The sequence below is a fragment of the Aotus nancymaae genome, unplaced genomic scaffold, assembly GCF_030222135.1.
Source record: "Aotus nancymaae isolate 86718 unplaced genomic scaffold, 86718_ANA_hifiasm-v0.15.2.pri h1tg000076l, whole genome shotgun sequence".
NCBI classification, from domain to species: domain Eukaryota; kingdom Metazoa; phylum Chordata; class Mammalia; order Primates; family Aotidae; genus Aotus; species Aotus nancymaae.
This window is the reverse complement of record NW_026988491.1, coordinates 20,911,088-20,927,464: the sequence shown is the minus strand read 5'-3', so window position 1 is coordinate 20,927,464 and position 16,377 is coordinate 20,911,088. Positions and strand designations below refer to the sequence as shown.

The window sequence follows — 16,377 nt, the reverse complement described above, 5'->3', positions numbered from 1 at the left end:
TTCCATTCTGGGTCCTGCCTTTCAGCCTAGTTTTCCTGATCAAATAGATACTTTGTTCCTATTAAAAACTGAAGATTTATTTTTAATTGACCTATGTGGTTGCTATTTTCCTATTCATAGGCATTGAGGATGATTTAACTAAATGCTATGTTTTTACAACAACTTATTTCCAAGTTATTAGAAAGAAGCATGAGATTGTATCATGCTATAAACTCAAACTGACCCCAGAACTATCAAGGAGTCATGGAACCCATCCTTTATACAGGTGGTGGGAGGGGCCCTGCTGGGACTGGAAGAAAAGTCTGTCTCTGGGGTGGAGGGGAGGCTCTGGTGCACATTGTGTGCCGATGGTGGGCATGGTGGCACTTTCCTGGCAACCTCCTGGCTCATCGTCATGGCCACCCATGGGAGGCAGGTCTTGTTATCCAGGTTGTGCAGATGAAGGGCATTGTGTCGCCTGTCCCAGTGAGAGCTGGCTCCAACTGTGTTTCTGGAACTTTGAGACCCACGTGCTTAAGTTCTGTAGCCAGCATGAGTCGTGCAGGGCTGGCACTGCTTTTCCTGCTGGAAGGGCATCTGTGGCTGGCTGGGTGGATAATCTCCAGGTCCTGGGAGGGACTGACCAGGAGGTGAGACCCGTGAGGGCTGCCTGGGGAAAGCGGGCTCATCCCTGGATGGCAAACCACAGTCTATTCGAAAAGGGAGGTTTCACCCGAGGTCACTGATTCCAGAAGAACTCTTGTACCCAGCCCTGGAACGGACTCCTGGCCCAGACAGAGAGCTCCACACCTCAGAGGGGAGATGTGGGGTCGTCTGCAGGCCGGGCAGCAGCCTCCTGGTATCTGTACTCTAGGAGCACAGGGTCGGGGAGCAGGAGCCTGAGCAGGTGCTGTGGTCAGGAGGAACACCCCCAGAAGAGCAGAAGCAGGTGTCCACAGGAGAGGCCCCAGGGTTCACAGGAGGGGCCCCAGGGCTTGGGTGATAGCTGCTGTCTTCATTTTCCAGGGCCACCGTCACAAAGTACCACGGACAGGGTGGCTCAGACAACAGACACTATCCTTTCGCAGTCAGGTGCTTAGAAGTCTGAAGTCACAGCATGGGCAGGGCTGTGCCCCCTCTGAAGGCTCAAGGAAAAGGCCCTTCCTGCCTTTTCCTAGCTGTTGGTGGCCCAGGTGGCCCTTGGCTTGTAGACAGCCGCTCCAGCAGCCACCTCCACGGTCACGCGGCTTCTCCCTCTGTGCCTTTGCATCTCAGCATCTGTCCTCTCAGGAGGACACCAGTCGTCTGGGATCAGGAGGGCCCTTCTACTCCAGGGCATCCGCATCTTAATTAATTCCATCGGCACCAGCTCTTTATCCAAATGAAGCACATTCTGAGGTTTCTGGGAGGCCGAACTTGAGGAGGAACCAGGCAGCCCGGCACGGCTAGTTTGGGGAACTAACGAGGCCGGGGCTCTTCGTCCCTTGTCCACGTGCTGCCCGCCCCGTGCCGTGTCCTCCCCACTCCATGAGTGGCGGGTGCACCTGCGGAGAGCACTGGCGGAGAAAACGCTGACGCCTTCTGTGCTTTCTCTTCTGACAGCCCAACATCGGCCACCTGGGCCTGCCCCACGGGCCATCCGGGGAGAAGATGGCCGTGGTGACGGTGGATGACTGTGACACAACCATGGCTGTGCGCTTTGGAAATGACATCGGGAACTACAGCTGTGCCGCCCAGGGCACTCAGACTGGCTCCAAGAAGTGAGCACCCTGGGAGGGGAGACCCTGGGGGTCTGCACCCACAAACGTGCCCACCTTGTGGCCTTCCCTGGGCAGGGTCCTGTGCTGGCACTCTGGGTGCCGTCCCTGGCGACCTCAATCCAGGCTGAAGTCAGACTTTCTCTCCACGGTTAGGGCACCTTCCCTCGACATGTTAGAACCTTCTAGCTAAGTCCCCCTGAGTATCTGTCAAGAGTGGCCATGCCGACCCCAGGGTTGTGGTGGCCAGCTTGTAGACCCAGAGATGGTCTCTGGCCCTGTCTCCACAGATCACTGACTTTGTCCCTGCAAATTCTGGTACCTGGGACTCTAGGACTCTGTTAAGTGAAGCGCTGTGTCACCCAGCTCGTCCCAGAGGCTTATTTTTTGTTGTTTTTTTTGTTTGTTTTTTTCCTGAGATGGGGTCTCGCTCTGTTGCCCAGGCTGGAGTGCAGTGGCACGATCCCAGCTCACTGAAGCCTTGACCTCCTGGGCTCAAGCCGTCCTCCTCCCCACAGCCTCCTGAGTAGCTGGGACCACAGGCACACACCACCACACCCAGCAAAATTTTTAAATTTTTTGTAGAGACAAAGTCTCCCTATGTTGCCCAGGCTGGCCTCCAGTTCCTGGGCTCAAGGAATCCTCTGGCCTCAGCCTCCTGAAGTGCTGGGATTACAGGCACAAGCCACTAAACCACAGAATAGCCTTTTTGAAGCTGCCATAGATAGCCTTGGCACATCCTGAGCACCTGATAGGGCCCTGGGGGCAGTCCCTTGCTGTTTCATCTGATCCCGCCCACCTGGGTTGGAGGCGGGATGGTGCCCTTTCGCTGAGGAGTAAAGCGTGCTCTGGAGAGGCCACGGCCCTTGCCCGAGGTCGCACCGCTGCCTGGGGTTTCATCAGGGCTCTCATTTTCTTCTGGCCTCCCTTCAAGTCCGTTCCTGTTCTCGGAAGGTCTCAGAGGCCAAAGTAGAGTCCTTGACCTTGACCTGTGGTCCCTGTGCTCACATCCTGTCTGGGTGTGGACCAGCCTGGGTGGGCGGGACTTGGTGGTCACCAGTGAGCATGAAACACCCAGATTGTCAGGACCGAACGCAAGTGCAAGGAAACGGAGGCACAGAGGCGTGCGGAGCCAGTGGCAGTGCCAGACACGGGAGCCCCCTCTCACTCTGGTCTCTGCCCGCCTGCCTGCTTGGCTTCTGAAGTAGTTCTGGTGGCAGAGGCTACACAGAGGCAACTGCAGAGCCCAGCCGACAGTGGCCGCTCCTCGCCACCCCTGCGACCAGACATCACAGAGCACGGCTTTACCTCCCCAGGTCCCTGGATCTGACCGGCCCTCTGCTCCTGGGGGGTGTCCCCAACCTGCCGGAAGACTTCCCGGTGCACAACCGGCAGTTCGTGGGCTGCATGCGGAACCTGTCGGTCGATGGCAAAAATGTGGACATGGCTGGATTCATCGCCAACAATGGCACCAGGGAAGGTACGGGCGGCCACCAGGGCGTCGGGGCTGCTGCGGTGGCATCTGGCTGGACGTCGAAGCCACACAGAAGGCACCGCTTGCAGCTCCCCGGGGAGGCGTCTTGTTCTTAGGAGTGTGTGTGCCCCAGCTGTGGGCAGCTCCTGGGAGTGGATCCCAGAGTCCAGGTTCACCAGATGTGCAGCCCCGCAGTCTCTGCAGTTTGGGGTTTCTGCAGTTTGGAGTTGCCGTGACGCCGCCGGCCCAGCCAGCTAACCCGAAGCACACATGGTCCTAGGGTCTTGCATGTGTCACCAGGTGACTGGGCCAGGCGCTGTGATGGCCTGGAGCCCTAGCGTCTCCAAATATGGGCAGTGTGTTCAGCACCTTCTCAGTTCCCATGTTCCTGCGGCTGCCAGAGGCATTCAGACCTGGCCTGCCTACTGTCCAGCCCCGTTTCCGTTCCGTCCCAGTTTCCCACACCACGCCTGGCACAGGGGACCCCGGTGGTTCCTCTGAGTCAGGTTCCACCACACGCTCTGTGTTGTCAGGCTGTGCTGCCCGGAGGAACTTCTGCGACGGGAGGCGCTGTCAGAATGGGGGCACCTGTGTCAACAGGTGGAACATGTACCTGTGTGAGTGTCCGCTCCAATTCGGCGGGAAGAACTGTGAGCAAGGTGAGTGCCTGGCATCATCCATCCCTGCTCCAGCCGCTGTGGCCTGGGAGGCATCGCTCCTTGATGGGACCACTGTGAAGGGGCTTCACATCCGGGGCCGGCAGCCTCTGGCAGCACTGCTGCATTTACTGTAGACTCATACTGCCCTCGCCAAGAGACTGTCCTCCGCAGAACCCCCGCTCCTGCCCCTGGGGTCCCCAGTCTCACAGGTGTGAGGTGGGACAGGTAGGGTGGGCTGGCAGAGCCCAGCCCCAGCACCCCCAGCCACTGAGCTCAGGGATCCTGAACCCGCCCCACCTCTGCCTCCCATCCAGCCTGAGAGCCCCTTGCCACGCCCATCGGCGGCTGGGAGCCTGAAGGTCTTCACACTTCCCGGGAAGGAGGCTCATGTCCCAGGGTGGACTTCTGTGGAGCCCCCGTGGCTGACTGTGAGGGCAGGATGTGCCATAGAGGGGAGGCTCAGACCGGCCCTGGTGTTAAGTGAAAAAGGCCCAGGCCCAGCCTGCAGGCCCATTCCCCGCCCCTGTAGCCAAGAGTGTGTGGCCCAAGTGATTTCCGGTCACACCTGAGGTCCTGGGCCTGTGTCCGCAGCCATGCCCCACCCGCAGCTCTTCAGTGGTGAGAGCGTCGTGTCCTGGAGCGACCTGAATGTCATCATCTCCGTGCCCTGGTACCTGGGGCTCATGTTCCGGACCCGGAAGGAGGACAGCGTTCTGATGGAGGCCACCAGTGGCGGGTCCACCAGCTTTCGTCTCCAGGTGACTGGGACCCCCTGCCACCAGGGCACCTGCTAGGTGGGAGCCCAAGGGAGGGACCCAGGCGCTGGACTTCCTGGTGCACACTCAGGCCCCTGCTACTCGCCCTTCCTCCTGCGCCCACCCCTCTGGGTTCTCGGAAGAGGATGAGGGGGAGCATGAGCCCTTTCTTTCCTCTGGGAGGTAGAGACAGAGTGAGACAGCATGGGGCCGGGCCGACCCCGGGGCCCAGCACAGCTCAGGCGAGGTGCATCGTAGACGGCAGCTCCGGTCTCCCTCTAGCCTGAGGGTTTGGCTGGAGCGTGGGCATTGCAGAGCTGAGGGGATACCGAGCCTTCGGGCAGAAACAGCGGGCCTCACCAGTGAACGCTGTGGCCAGGTGCAGGCCGGACGTGGTGGCTCACACCTGTAATCCCAGCACTTTGGGAGGCTGAGGTGGGTGGATCACCTGAGGTCAGGAGTTCCAGCATGGAGAAACCCCATCTCTACTAAAAATACAAAAAAATTAGCTGGGTGTGGTGGCTCACGCCTGTCATCCCAGCTACCCAGGAGGCTGAGGCAGGAGAATCGATTGAACTAGGGAAGTGGAGGTTGCAGTGAGCTGAGAACGTGCCATTGCAGTCCAGCCTGGGCAACAAGACTGAGACCGTCTTAAAAAAGAAAAAAAAAAAAAAAAAAAGCTGGGGCCAGGTGCTGGTTGCAGCAATGTGCCGTCAGCTGTCTCCGGGAGCTTGGCTCTGCCCGGAGGCGCCTGAAGCCGCGCTGTGCGGCCGCCTGCGTGTTTTCTCTGTCTTATTCATCTTTACTCTCTCATTTATTTGAAACAAAAGTTTATGTGTTGGGTAAACGTTGTGAACAACTTGTAGAAGGTGATCTGAATGCGCTCTCTCCTCTGGTTTCTTGCATTACACACGGTTTCTGCGCACGCCTTCCGGGCTCCATAGACACTTGGTTTGAGAAACAGTCATGAGCCCTGTCTTCTCTCATCAGGCTGCCCTTCTGCCACACCCTGGAGACTCTGCCGTACGAGGCAGCCACAGGGACCTTCCCGGGAGGCTGCCTGGCCCTCGGCTTGCCCTCGTGCCCTGCTGCCTGTGAATCTCCAGGTCATTCCCGTCTGTAGTGATGGCGGGGCACAGACGTTCTCCTGTAAACCCTGGTGCTGTGACCCTTTCTGATCAGGGTCTAGCTCTGAAAACTCACTGGGCAGTTCTCCCTCCTAAAAAGCTCCCTTTATCCTTTATGTCCATCCTTAGACCAAATTCACCTCCCTTGGCACAGGAGTGGTCTGTGGAGTCATGCCGGAGCAGCGTGCTCCGTCTTGATTTGACAGATTCCCAGATTCCATAATGGGGTGATTCCTTCCTTCCTCCTACGCTTTTTTTTTTTTGAGATGGAGTTTTGCTCTTGTTGCCCAGGCTGGAGTTCAGTGGCACAACCTCAGCTCACTGCAACCGCCGCCTCCCAGGTTCAAGCGATTCTCCTGTCTCAGCCTCCAGAGTAGCTGGGATTACAGGTGCTTGCCACCACACCCAGCTAATTATTTGTATTTTTAGTAGAGACAGGGTTTTGCCATGTTGGCCAGGCTGGTCTCAAACCCCTGACCTCAGGTGATCCACCTGCCTCAGCCTCCCAAAGTGTTGGGATTACAGGCATAACTCCTAGACTTCTTTCCAAGTCTGTATACGTGTGTGTGCCCACCCACACATCTTTGTGCAAGTGTGTGTACCTGTCGGTGTATGTACATATGTGTGTCTCTCTACATGTGTGCACATTTGTACATGTCTGTATATGTACACATTTGTGCATGTGGCTGTATATGCATATAGCTGTGTATGTCTGCATGTGTATGCAGCTGTATATGTATGCACGTGGCTGAATATGCATGCACGTGGCTGTGCATGTATGCAGGTGGCTGTGTATGTATGCATGTGTATGCGGCTGTATATGTATGCACGTGGGTGGCTGTATATATATGCACGTGCATGCGTGTGATGAGACCTGGGTGCACACAGTCTCAGAGTGGCACTGACTTCCTTTTGGTTGTTCATTATCTCCAACCAGAGCTCCCGTGGTTGGGAAGTCCCTCCCAGAGCGGGGTCTGGGCCAGCTGCGTGTCCTCTGCTGTCAGCTGCGTGCTGTGCAGAACCACACCCTGTTGCATTTGCTCCCTTGGGCTCTGGGCCTTCTTATGCTGCCTAGCGTGTCCTGAATGCCATCCCCCTCAGGGGAGGCTGGGCCAGAGTCAGACATGGTCAGAGGCGAGATGGATTTTTGTGGAGTGCCTGCTCCAAGCTCTCGTTCCACACAGGGGAAACTGAGGCATAGAGGCTCTTCACTCTGGGCCCCATGGTTCATTCACTGTCAGGTTCCTGGGGCAGCCACAGGCCCCTCTCTGTCACTCCTATGGACAGCCTATCTAGAAACAGTTCCGTGTAGCCGGAATTGACACGAGAGTTGGCGGGAGGACAGAGGGGCTGCCAGCACACGCCCTCCCTACTGTGGGTACCCGGTTGGAGTGTGGCGGGGACAGGACCGAGAGTGCTCCCAGCGGCTGGTAGAGGTCAGTCCCTCAGCAGTCAGTGAGGGCTCAGGAGACAGTCTGGGGCTGGGGCAGGGCTCAGGCCTCCACAGGGAGCTTCCTGCTCCTCCCCGGTCACAGCTCGGGAACATTTACCGGCACAGACCGCTCGGATTGCCTGGAAGGTGTGGTGTGCCCCAGGGATGATGACAACTGGCCTGTAGGCCCTTGTTAAACTTGTAATTTCATGTGTCTCCCAGGCAGCCCCAGAAGCTCGCTCCGGCCCAAAACTTGGCAAGCGCGTTGCTGCCCGGGGATGGTATTTTCTGTGTGGTGGTTTCACTGTCAGAACAGATTAAACTGGCTGTTTGGATGCAGGTGATGAATTGGAGCTTGCACCTTGTCATTTGTCAGTGGGGTCTCTGTAGGAAAAAAAGTGCGCTTTCAGTAGGAACGGCGCTGGAAGCCACCCACTCCTGCGCTGTTTGTGTAATTACATCATGGAGAGCTCATCTAAAAATTAGGAATTTTGCCAGGGACTATAGCCAGCCATCCTGGTGGAAGTCTGGGTGGCAGGAGTGGTGGCCTTGAGGGGATGCCACAGACCCAGTGGACACCCAGAAGGCCCCCAGGGCAGCTACCAGAGGCAAGTCAGCCACGAGTTACACGAGGTTCTGGGGGATTCCTCCTTTGCATCACCAGCTTGCAGCCTCCCATGGGCCTGTGAGCTCTGGCAGGCAGCAGTTTGGGTGTTCCTGAAAGTATGTCCCCCGAGCCCCTGCCACTCCTGGGGACAAATGAGGCTGCATTATCACCCTACAGCCCAAGCAATTTGGGTAATTGCCCTCGGGCACCCAAAATCCACCCACCTCCGTCAGGTGGGATAGCCATGCAATTGCTGAATGCCTCTCTGACTGAGATCCAGGGACACGCCTAAGTTGGCGGCAGTTACCACCCATAAAACGGGGCTTCATTCTGTGGATACCACCTTCGTTTGTAGACATAATGTCACTTTGATTGCTGAGCTGCTCACTTTGGAGTTTTTAAAGCAAGAACAGTGAAAGAGAATGACAGAGGAAATTAATAAGCTAACTTCTGTAGAACAAAAGAAAGCAAAATGGAGGCCGGGCACAGTGGCTCACGCCTATAATCCCAGCACTTTGGGAGGCCAAGGTGGGCAGATCACCTGAGGTCAGGAGTTTGAGACCAGCCTGGCCACGATGGGGAAACCCCGTCTCTACTAAAAATACAAAAATTAGCCGGGTGTGGTGGTGCATACCTGTAATCCCAGCTACTCAGGAGGCTGAGGCAGGAGAATCGCTTGAACCCGGGAGGCAGAGGTTGCAGTGAGCCGAGGTCATACCACTGTACTCCAGCCTGGGCAACAAGAGCGAAACTCTGTCTCAAAAAAGAAGAAAGAAAACAAAATGGAAAAAGGAGAAAAATTATCTTAAAATAACTATCAGGCTGAGTACAGTGGCTCATGCATGTACTCCTACCACTTTGGGAGGCAAAGGCAGGTGGATCACCTGAGGTTGGGAGTTCAAGACCAGCCTGGCCATCATGGAGAAACCTCATTCTAATTATTGTTTTTTTTTCCCAGCTCAAAAACAAAACCCTCAAACTATCAATAGAATCAAAAAACAAAAAACAGTTTTAGTTACATAACCTTTATAACCAGTTAAAACCTGTATCCTGTTTTCTATTAGGAATTTATCTTAGACTGATGTATTTAGAAGTAGATTTCTAAGTTATACATGTAGCATGTTCTTTCCTTTTTCTTTTTTTTTTTTTTTTTCTGAGAGGGAAGCTTGCTTTGTCGCCCAGGCTGAAGTGCAGTGGTGTGATCTCGGCTCACTGCAACCTCTGCCTCACAGGTTCAAGCGATTCTCCTACCTAAGCCTCCCAAGTAGCTGGGATTACAGGTGTGTGCCACCACACCCGGCTAATTTTTATATTTTTAATAGAGATGAGGTTTTGCCATGTTGGCCGGCTGGTCTCCAACTCCTGACATCTGGTGATTGGCCCACCTCGGTCTCCCAAAGTGCTGGGATTCAGGCGTGAGCCTCCGCACCCAGCCTCATGTAGCATTTTCTAATAAATCATTTTGGTAGTGTTTGTAGCATAATTGCAGGTCAAAGAACATATACCATGTGGTTTCAGAGCTTTGAAATGTGTTGAGACTTGCTTTACAGCCCAGATCTAGTCAGGGTTTTTTTTTTCTTTCTTTCTTTTTTTTTTTTGAGACAGAATCGCGCTCTGTTACTCAGGCTGGAGTGCAATGATGCGATCTCAGCTCACTGCAGCCTCCACCTCCTGGGTTCTAGTGATTCTTTTGCCTCAGCCTCCTGAGTAGCTGGGATTACAGGCACACACCACCACATCCAGCTAATGTTTATATTTTTAGTAGAGACGGGGTTTCACTATGTAAGCCAGGCTGATCTTGAACTCCTGACCTCAGGTGATCTGTCCCTCTCCACCTCTCCAAGTGCTGGGATTAGAGTCGTGAGCCACCGCGCCCGGCTTCTAGTCAGTTTTGGACACGTGCACACGTGCCTCTATGTGCTCTGCCCTTGTTATCCATGGTGTTCTCTATGTGGCAAGTAGGTAAAGTTTGTTAACTGTGGTATTCAAATATTCTATGTCATTACTGGTTTTAAGTGATTTTTTTTTTTGTCTTTGTCTTCTCACTGAGAGAAGTAAGTTAAAAATCTCCTATGTTGACTGCAGATTTATCAGTTACTTCTCTTGGTAATCTGGATTTTTGCTTTGTAGATTTTGAGGCCAGGTTATTAGGTGCATACAAATTTAGAGTTGATTTATCTTCCGAGCAAATTGCCTGTTATCGTTATGAAATTCCTCTTTATCTCTAATAAGGAGTTTTTGCCTTAAGTCTACTTTGTCTCATAATAACATAGCTATAGCAGTTTTCTTTTGTTTGGTATTTATATGACGTATTTTTTTTCTATCCTTTTACTTTCAACATTGTCTGTATCCTTATATTTCAGGTGTAATATAAGCAGTGTACTAATAGTTGTTTTTCTAAAATCTAGGCTACTTTTTAATTGAAGTTATTTTTAAATATGAGCATCTTGGATTAGTTACAGTCTTGTTTTCTGATTCTTCTTACATGTATTTAAACATGACAGTTTGACCCTTATCTCTGTAACACCTACACCCAGAAGTAAGTTTAATGGTCACACTGCGTCGGTTTCCTTGAAAGTTTTGTGGTTCCCAGTGTTACTTTTTAGTCTGTCTGATGATTCTATGTTCTGTTGCCACGCTTCCTGGCTTCTGTTGGTTTTCAAGCATACTACCTTGTGTCCTCATATCCTTGGCTATTTTTTATTGAGTGCTAACATTGTATTGAAAAACTAGAGAGCATTTGAAACTAGAATGAGGGCCAGGTGTGGTGGCTCATGCCTGTAATCCCAGCACTTTGGAAGGCTGAGGGCGGGTAGATCACCCAAGGTCGGGAGTTCGAGGCCAGCCTGGCCAACGTGGAAAAACCCCATCTCTACTAAAAATACAAAAACTTAGCCAGGCAGGCATGGTGGGTGCCTGTAATCCCAGCTACTTGGGAGGCTGAGGCAGGAGAAGGACTTGAACCCAGGAGACGGAGTTTACAGTGAGCTGAGATTGTGCCACTGCACTCTAGCCTGGGCAACAAGAGCAAAACTCCGTCTCAAAAAAAAAGAAACTGGAATGGGGATGTCATTATCTTCTGTGTTTGCTGCTGGCAGCCACTAGGTAGGAGCAGTTGCCATACCAGGGCACTTTAATGTAGCCACAGACTTCAGTGCAGCCACAGGCTTCAACCCAGCCACAGGCTTTATTTAGCCGCAGGCTTCAGTGCAGTCACAGGCTGTGGTGTTTCAAAGCTGGGCTTCCAGTCCTACAGGGTGGATCTTTTACATTTTTACTGTTAGTGTAAACCCCTCAGGGTCCCAACCAAAAGCCGAGGAACAACCCCTTGGCAGTCCATGAACCCCATTTGGTTTTTTTTTAAGATTGAGTCTCGCTCTGTCACCAGGCTAGAATGCAGTGGCGTGATCTCGGCTCACTGCAACCTTTACCTCCCAGGTTCAAGCGATTCTTCTGCCTCAGCTTCCCAAGTAGCTTGGGACTACAAGTGCCTGCCACCACGTCCAGCTAATTTTTGTATTCTTAGTAGAGACGAGGTTTCACCATGTTGGTCAGGCTGATCTCGATCTCTTGACCTCGTGATCTGCCCACTTCGGCCTCCCAAAGTGCTGGGATTACAGGCATGAGCCACTGTGCCCGGCCCAGCCCCAGTTTTTAATCCTCCAGCCCCATGAATCAAGAAAGCTTTGAGGCATCCTGAGACTCTCCAGGTCAGGGGTGACGAATGGGGCATGGCACCACCTGCTGATAGGCCAAGGAGGGCAAGGGCCTCAGGTACCTGGCAGCCATGACCTGACTGCAGGCTCAGCCTCCGCTGTGTCTTCTGGAACCGGCTGACAGCCGTGTAAGGAAACAAACACCACCCTCTCTTTCGCAGATTCTATCTTACCCTTGGTCATGACGCTGAAACTCTGTTTTGCCTTGCGCCACTCCAGTGCCTTCAAACAGATGTTCTTTAATATTCTGTCTCCTTTTTGTAGGTGTTTGCAAGGGAGAGTTGGTCCAAATTGCCAAGTCCTTCCTTAGGGGAACTAAGATGTTGACGCTGCCCTTGGCAGCCTTATTTTAAAATACCAGCGTCTTAGGCCAGTTGCAATGCTGGGTTTTGTTTTTTCATGCAGGTAATTAAATAAGGATTAAGTCTTGTCTTATAAAGTATAACATTTACATCCAAAAATAAGAGCCAAATAGTCACCTGAATTGAGCTGGTTCCCCGTACTTAAAAGCCTCACGGGTCTCGTTCTTGGCCCTTCCCTGACTTGACCTCCGTGCAGGGATTGATGCTTTTTCCCATAGAATGAGACATGCAGTTCTGATGAGCGTTAAAGGCAACAGCAACAAAGAACAACTTTGCCTGCTCTTTTTTTTTTGAGACAAGGTCTCGCTCTATCACCCAAGCTGGAATGCAGTGGTGTGATCTCGGCTCACTGCAACCTCCGCCTCCTGGGCTTGAGTGATCCTCCTGCCTCAACCTCCCAAGTAGCTAGGATCGCAGGCACGTACCACCGTGCCCAGCTAATTTTTGTATTTTCAGTCGACGCGAGGTTTTGCCGTGTTTGCCAGGCTAGTCTCGAACTCCTGGCCTCAAGCAGTACGTATTGCCTGCCTTGGCTTCTCAAAGTGCTGAGATTATAGGTGTGAGCCACCAAGTCTAGCCAACTTGCCTAATTATTATTGTTTTTGTTTTTTGAGACGTACAAGTCTTGCTCTTATTGCCCAGGCTGGAGTGTAGTGGCGTAATCTCGGCTCACTACAACCTCTGCCTCCCGGGTTCAAGCAATCCTCCTGCCTTAGCCTTCCAAGTAGCTGGGGTTACAGGCACCCACCACCATGTCGACTAATTTTTGTATTTTTAGTAGAGACGGGGTTTCATCATGTTGGCCAGGCTGGTCTTGAACTCCACCTGCCTCAGCCTCCTAATGTGCTGGGATGACAGGCCTGAGCCACCACACCCAGCCAACTTTGCCTAATTTATTTATTTATTTATTTATTTATTTTTTGAGACTGAGTCTTGTTCTGTCACCCAGGCTGGAGTGCAGTGGTGCGATTTCGCCTCACTGCAACCTCCAGCACCTCCCGGGTTCAAGCAATTCTTCTGCCTCAGCCTCTGAGGTGCCCGCCATCACACCTGGCTGATATTTGTATTTTTAGTAAAGATGGGATTTCACCGTGTTGGCCAAGCTGGTCACAAACTCCGGACCTCAGGTGATCCACCCGCCTCAGCCTCCCAAAGTGCTGGGATTACAGGCCTGAGCTACTGCACCCAGCCAGCTTTGCCTAATTTTTAAGCCCGTCTTTGATGTGGTGCCACGTCACAAGTCGACTTTCACAGCGTCCTTGTTTAAGCGACTGCACGGCACCATCTCTTCCGCTGCTGTTGTACCAATCGGTTGGTGCGGCTCTCCCTGCTCCAGATCCTTAACAGCCACCTCCAGTTCGAGGTGTCCCACGGGCCCTCCAGCGTGGAGTCCATGGTGCTGTCCGGGTTGCGGGTGACCGACGGGGAGTGGCACCACCTGCTGATCGAGCTGAAGAACGTGAAGGAGGACAGTGAAATGAAGCACCTGGTGACCATGACCTTGGACTATGGGATGGACCAGGTGAGCTGGCACCTGCCCCTCCTTTGGGGACAGACCCTTCCTCTGGCCCAGGGAAAAACAGAATGACCCCTTAATGTGCCAGAACCCACCAGAGATCTTGTGGATTTAGGGAGGCACTTTCTGGGACCCTCAGTGGGCTTCTGTTCTGCCCTGTGCTGAGACCACTGGCATCTTCACCTCCTCCTTCACCCAGATGCTGCCCTCCTGCGGGCAGCTTCCTCCAGCTGCCTTTCTCATCACAGTGCTGTTGGCGCCCTCAGAAGTGGTTTCTTTCAGCAACGCCATCTTGAGCAACGCCTGCAGCCTCAGCACTGTGTCTTTAGGGTACTGAGGTGGACATGCCCAGGGCCCAGGAGGCCGATGCAGGTGGATCATGAAGTCAGGAGTTTGAGATCAGCCTGGCCAACCTGGTGAAACCCCATTTCTATTAAAAATTCAAAAATTAGCTGGGTGTGGTGGCGCGTGCCTGTAGTCCCAGCTACTCGGTAGGTTGAGGCAGGAGAATCACTTGAACCGGAAGGCGGAGGTTGCAGTGAGCCAAGATTGCACCACTGCACTCCAGCCTGGGTGATGGAGCGAGATTCCGTCTCAAAAAAAAAAAAAGAAATGCCAGGGTCCGTGCCCTCAAAGTATGGATGGGGAGCAAAGCTGTGAGAGCAATGAGGCCCAGGTCCTGGACACGGCTGGGAGACACCAGGGGGCCCCACATGTCCCAGGCAGGCAGGTGGCGTGGGCCCAGGCAATGTTCAGAACACTTACGGAACCAGACTGGGTTTCCACGGTTCGCAGGCGGATAACCCAGGATGTTGTCTATGAGATGCTCACACACCTAAGGCGCTCCCTGGGATTTCCAAGAGCTCTTGGAGCCAAGGCTCACCTTCCAACGCAGACCTTGGAATAAATAGGTGTGTTCCAGGCACCTGCCTTTCTGGGACAGGAGCTCAGCCGAGACACTCTTGGGTACCCACAGTATTCATGGGTCAACGGATTTCCGTCCCCGCAGTCTTCCTGATGCTCCAAGTTCTCTGTCACAGCGTGGCTGGTTTAGGGTTGTGCCCTTGACGGAGGCAGGAGAGTTACGCACTTTCCCCCGCCAGCCGCCTCAGCTGTGCTGGGACCTGGGCACCGTCCTCTGGCCTAGCCCCTCGCCCTGGTCATCACAGCCAGCCACGCTGTCCAGCTGGGCCCAGCTCTCTCTTCGGAGGCCCGGATGTCCTCAGGCTCTGGGGAATTTGTTGAAGCCACTGTTTCAGGCTTCCCGCACGTTCTTCCCAGCTGGAAGATGTTTCTAGGATGGTGGACGCAGCCCCCAGAGCTCTGCCCCCTCTCTCCACACAGAGCAAGGCAGATATCGGGGGCATGCTTCCCGGGCTGACAATAAGGAGCATGGTGGTCGGGGGCACCTCTGAAGACAAGGTGTCCGTGCGCCGTGGGTTCCGAGGCTGCATGCAGGTACGTGGGGGCGGCGGGGGAGCTGCTTTTCACAGGCAGCTCGGAGGCTGCCAGCACCACAGTTGGTGCCGTCGGTCAACCTGTTGGCACCCCCACTTTAACAGCTCCTGTTTCCTCTTTAGACCCATCCCTCTGCAGTTCCCCTTGGCATCGGGATGTCCCTGGCCCCCACAGCTCCTCATGTTAGCCACCTGCCCCTCTGCCTACATGAAGTGTCCTGAATTGAGCCCCTCGCCACCGCCCCCACCCAGTTCAACCCCACACGGCACCCAAGTGGCACCCATGCCTATCCCCTGGAGCCAGGTGCTCCAGCTACAGCCAGGGGAGCTGCTCTGAGAGTCACTCAGCTCTCAGCCCCCTCGGCGAGGACATCCACTCCTCACACCCCCTCCGTGCACCCCAGGAGATCTAGCCAGCGTGCCCTCTGAGCTCCTTGCCCAGCTCTGCACTGCACTCCGGCTACCAGGCCATGGGAGTGAAAGGAACAACCCTGCCTGTCCCAGCTCTGTAGATAAATGAGGCATCACAAATGAATGTCTTGCAAGGGACCAGAGAGACCTCGGAGTTCCCTTAGCCCCTCCTTACCTTTCTGGGCTTCTCCCATCCCAATGCCCTTTCCTTGATGCAGGGAGTGAGGATGGGGGGGACGCCCACCAATGTGGCCACCCTGAACATGAACAACGCCCTCAAGGTCAGGGTGAAGGACGGCTGTGATGTGGAGGACCCTTGTACCTCGAGCCCCTGTCCCCCCCACAGCCGCTGCCACAACGCCTGGGAGGACTACAGCTGCGTCTGTGACAAAGGTGGGACCGCCCTCCCAAGGCCCTCAGTGACGGGGACGCCTCTCACGGCTGAAACACAGGACGGGGGCTCAGTTTGGACATTGGTGTCCCCAGCCAATTCCCTGTGGTTCCGTGGAGTGCTGAGCTTTATTTTATAACAACTGGGTCCCTCCTGGAGAGAGACTCAGCCTTTTCCTTACTCGAGGCACAGGGAGTGGTCTAGACCCTCTCCTCAGCACATGAGGTGATCAGCAAAGGAATAGTGAAAAGTAAGGCCAGGCGCGGTGGCTCACGCCTGTAATCCCAGCACTTTGGGCTGAGGCGGGCGGATTGCCTGATGTCAGGAGTTCGAGACCAGCCTGGCTAACATGGAGAAACCCCATCTCTACTAAAAATACAAAAAAAATTAGCCAGGCATGGTGTGAGCCTGTAATCCCAGCTACTCGGGAGGCTGAGGCAGGAGAATTGTTTTAATGTGGGAGGTGGAGGTTGCAGTGAGCCGAGATCACACTATGCACTCCAGTCTGGGTGACAGAGAGAGACTCCATCTCAAAAAAAAAAAAAATTCTACATTCAGGGTGGCCTCTGAATTTTGAGGTACTGAAGTCATCCTCTGCTGATGGCCATTCCTCGTGTCCTGGGGCGGCCTCGGCCCATGTCCCAAGGCTCTCACCCTCCTCAAGGCAGCCCCAAATGCCTTCCTCTCTGCATCGCCAAGTCTAACCCGCCTAGTCTGTGTTTTCTGGGACCCTG

General features: G+C 54.0%; 1 protein-coding gene across 2 annotated transcripts in view; it reads left to right on the top strand.

Annotated features, from left to right (window-relative positions):
• CELSR1 (cadherin EGF LAG seven-pass G-type receptor 1) overlaps positions 1-16,377 on the top strand; it is a 177,214-nt gene that overhangs the window by 121,800 nt on the left and 39,037 nt on the right. For both annotated transcript variants that reach the window (XM_064368229.1, XM_064368228.1), the window contains exons 6-12: positions 1,582-1,739; positions 3,053-3,216; positions 3,744-3,869; positions 4,461-4,627; positions 13,205-13,390; positions 14,729-14,842; positions 15,471-15,645. In XM_064368229.1, the coding sequence (XP_064224299.1) occupies positions 1,582-1,739; positions 3,053-3,216; positions 3,744-3,869; positions 4,461-4,627; positions 13,205-13,390; positions 14,729-14,842; positions 15,471-15,645 (1,090 nt within the window). The remainder of the gene's footprint in view (positions 1-1,581; positions 1,740-3,052; positions 3,217-3,743; positions 3,870-4,460; positions 4,628-13,204; positions 13,391-14,728; positions 14,843-15,470; positions 15,646-16,377) is intronic.